The sequence below is a fragment of the Rutidosis leptorrhynchoides genome, chromosome 10, assembly GCF_046630445.1.
Source record: "Rutidosis leptorrhynchoides isolate AG116_Rl617_1_P2 chromosome 10, CSIRO_AGI_Rlap_v1, whole genome shotgun sequence".
NCBI lineage: Eukaryota > Viridiplantae > Streptophyta > Magnoliopsida > Asterales > Asteraceae > Rutidosis > Rutidosis leptorrhynchoides.
The window spans coordinates 301,370,499-301,373,562 of NC_092342.1; the positions used below are offsets into that span (position 1 = coordinate 301,370,499).

At 38.7% G+C, this 3,064-nt stretch overlaps 1 protein-coding gene across 1 annotated transcript; it reads left to right on the plus strand.

Annotated features, from left to right (window-relative positions):
• Positions 1-358: 358 nt before the first annotated feature.
• LOC139873385 (glycine-rich RNA-binding protein GRP1A-like) lies at positions 359-1,450 on the plus strand. The gene is made up of 2 exons (XM_071861319.1): positions 359-525; positions 901-1,450. The coding sequence occupies exons 1-2, from the start codon at positions 412-414 to the stop codon at positions 1,267-1,269; spliced, it is 483 nt and encodes a 160-aa protein (XP_071717420.1). The 5' UTR covers positions 359-411; the 3' UTR covers positions 1,270-1,450.
• The last annotated feature ends 1,614 nt before the right edge of the window (positions 1,451-3,064 follow it).

Sequence of the window (3,064 nt, forward strand, 5' to 3'; positions counted from 1 at the left end):
AGAAAATATAAAGAAAGATGAATATGAATATAATTAATGAAATACCATTACATAAATGATACTAATTTGAGTGATAAATTTATATATTTAGTTATTTCGGGTAAAAGCGGGTTCATCCATGAATGAATTTTTTTCATCCACATCCATATCCATTTAGATCGTCCATATTCACGAATAATCGGGTGGATCGGATGGATATCCACTGTATCGGGTATCCAATAACCCATGGTTACGTCGATTACTTTCAGGTGCGCATTACGCATATGGAGCAAGTTAGCAAACCGCATGTACGGTTAGCAAACCGTGGTCAATTTGAACCCTTGCCCCTGCCTATATAACGACACCATTCACACTCTTCATCACTCACACATTCATCCTTCCTCTTTTAGATATTCATTTTCCTGTCAATTAATGGCTTCCGCAGACGTTGAGTACAGATGTTTCGTCGGTGGCCTTGCTTGGGCCACAACTGACCGATCACTAGAGGAAGCATTCTCTCAATATGGAGAAATCGTCGATTCGAAGGTCCGTTTGTCACGGAGTTCGGATTCGGATCTGAACCGATCCTTATTCGACTTTGTTTGACACGTGAAATCACACGAATTCTGTTACTATGTTACTACTGTTACTTTGATCTGTTACTGTTACTTTGAATCTGTTACTGTTTTACTGTTACTATATCGATTAACGGTACGTTCATCCTCTTCTCTTTTTAGAGACAGACGATCGAATCGATTTTTTTTTTTTTTACAATTGCTTAGATTACAGTTCTTAGATCTGTATCTATGCTAGTAGTATCAATTAATTTATTTCAATTTCATTAGATCTGAAATTAGTTTATTTCGTTCTTATTAGGATCAATTAATTGCAGTTGTAACGAATTTGATTTGTGTAATTCAGATCATTCAAGATCGGGAGACTGGTAGATCAAGAGGATTTGGATTCGTAACATTCAAGGAGGAACAATGTTTGAGAGACGCAATTGAAGGAATGAACGGTCAAAGCCTTGACGGACGTAACATCACCGTCAACGAGGCGCAAAGCCGAAGCGGTGGAGGCGGAGGCGGTGGTCGTCGTGAAGGCGGATACGGTGGAGGCGGTGGTCGCCGTGACGGAGGATACGGAGGTGGTGGTGGTGGTTATGGAGGTGATCGCCGTGAAGGAGGAGGTGGTGGTTATGGTGGTGGACGTGATCGTGGTTATGGCGGTGGTGGTTATGGTGGTGGACGTGATTCCAGGGGAGGAGGTGAATCTGAAGGAAGATGGTGAAAATTAGGGTTTTAGATTATTATCGGGATCTGGTTTCGTATTTTAAGTTTCTAGTAATTGTTCTTGTGTTACTGTTTTGACCTGTTCGCTCAGTCATTGTATCCCATACTAGATGAGGTTCTAATGAAAAATATATGGTTCCGGTATATCTATTGATGGACAATGCAGTATGTTTGGAGTATATTACTGTTCGATTTTGATATATATGACCACTATTAATTTTAAGATCCAGTCGATGTTTTTAATTGGAAATCAGAACATTCAACGATTTATTCTTGAATATGTTATGATTATGATTTTTCCATACCAAATAAGCGCACAAATATTCCATTGCTTGCAACATCAGAGTACCCATGACCGATAGACCTTGAATTCCTCTTCCGCAAAATACCAAATGTCAATGCTCAGATTTGCAACGTGGTTTAAACTCCGCCATTTGTAAACACAATACCAAATGTCCATTGCGTGCTCACAAAATAGCAAGGAATGCTCGATTGTCTCAAACATCATCATCACACAAGGAGCGACAAACAGAGTACAAGTTAATACCTCTCATGTCAAGCTCGATACGGACAGACACTCTACGTTTCCGTACCCTCTAAATAAACATCTCAACTTAAAACACGACAATTTACAAGAATTTATCATCGATATCTGGTAGCAGCGACATTAAGGGTTGCCAGTGCTCTAGTTGTATGCAACCAACAACCTGTTAGCTTTGAGTACCAAGAGTAATGACATGTCAAGTTTCACAAAAGAATTAATTCGGTTAGTGAGATCTTCTAGCTCTCCACGAGTTATTCCAGAAGTGCAGCGTCTGCAACTTCAAACAATAATCTGATCATGTGCTAACCGAGCAATCTATCACGAACAATAACCTCCTTCACGAACTACAAGCAGACAATTCTTTTGTATTTATCTTCTAATCATCCGTCCATTAGCCACGACTCCTTTTAGCTAGTGTTAGCTCCGTCTCCAATCAGTTTGAAAAATGAATAATAAAACCCAGTTCCTTCATTATCAATAGAATAACCTGCACGAATGCAATATTCAAGCAAACACGGACCTGAGCGACCCGTTGAGATCAGAATCTGCGAATTTAGTTTTGTCCCGGTTACTACTTTTACTAATGTTTACCCAAAAAGCATTATGTTCAGTTTTAAAGCGCCACCACCATTTCTTAATCAAAGCTAATGTTTCGATGCTTAAACCCCTCCCCCCTTGTGGTAAAGTGACGTCAACCTTTTTGGCCCAACTAAAATTTTGATACACCTTCCTACCTCAAGAAAACCTACGTCTCACACGCTAAAGGTTTCCTTTCAATAATATCCATGTTCACATCATAACAATCAAGCAAATTAGATCGTATCACATATATTCAAAGTAGTTAGTGTTTGAATCAACATATGTTTGCAAGACAATTAGATAGTAAGATCTACTTAAGCATATCACTTAGGGTCTACATCACATGGAATTTAGCCGATCTTTTAAATCATTTCAAATTTTTATATAATTTACTCGGTAATACTTTTGCAAAAAAAAAAAAAAAAAAAAAAACCCCGCATATTATTGGAAGAATAGTCAACTACTACTCCGTATTAATCAGGCAATAGAGGTCCCAACCCAAAGCCGAATATGGTCCATTCCAACAAATGGGTATAACTAGTTTTCGAACCCTCGCTTCGCGCCCGTGATTCGGTTTTCAATGTATTTTATTGCGTTTAGTTTGTAAAATTATTTCGTGGCTAACGATGATGTCGTTGAAGCGCAACTCGAGTCGAACTAAAAGGTATAA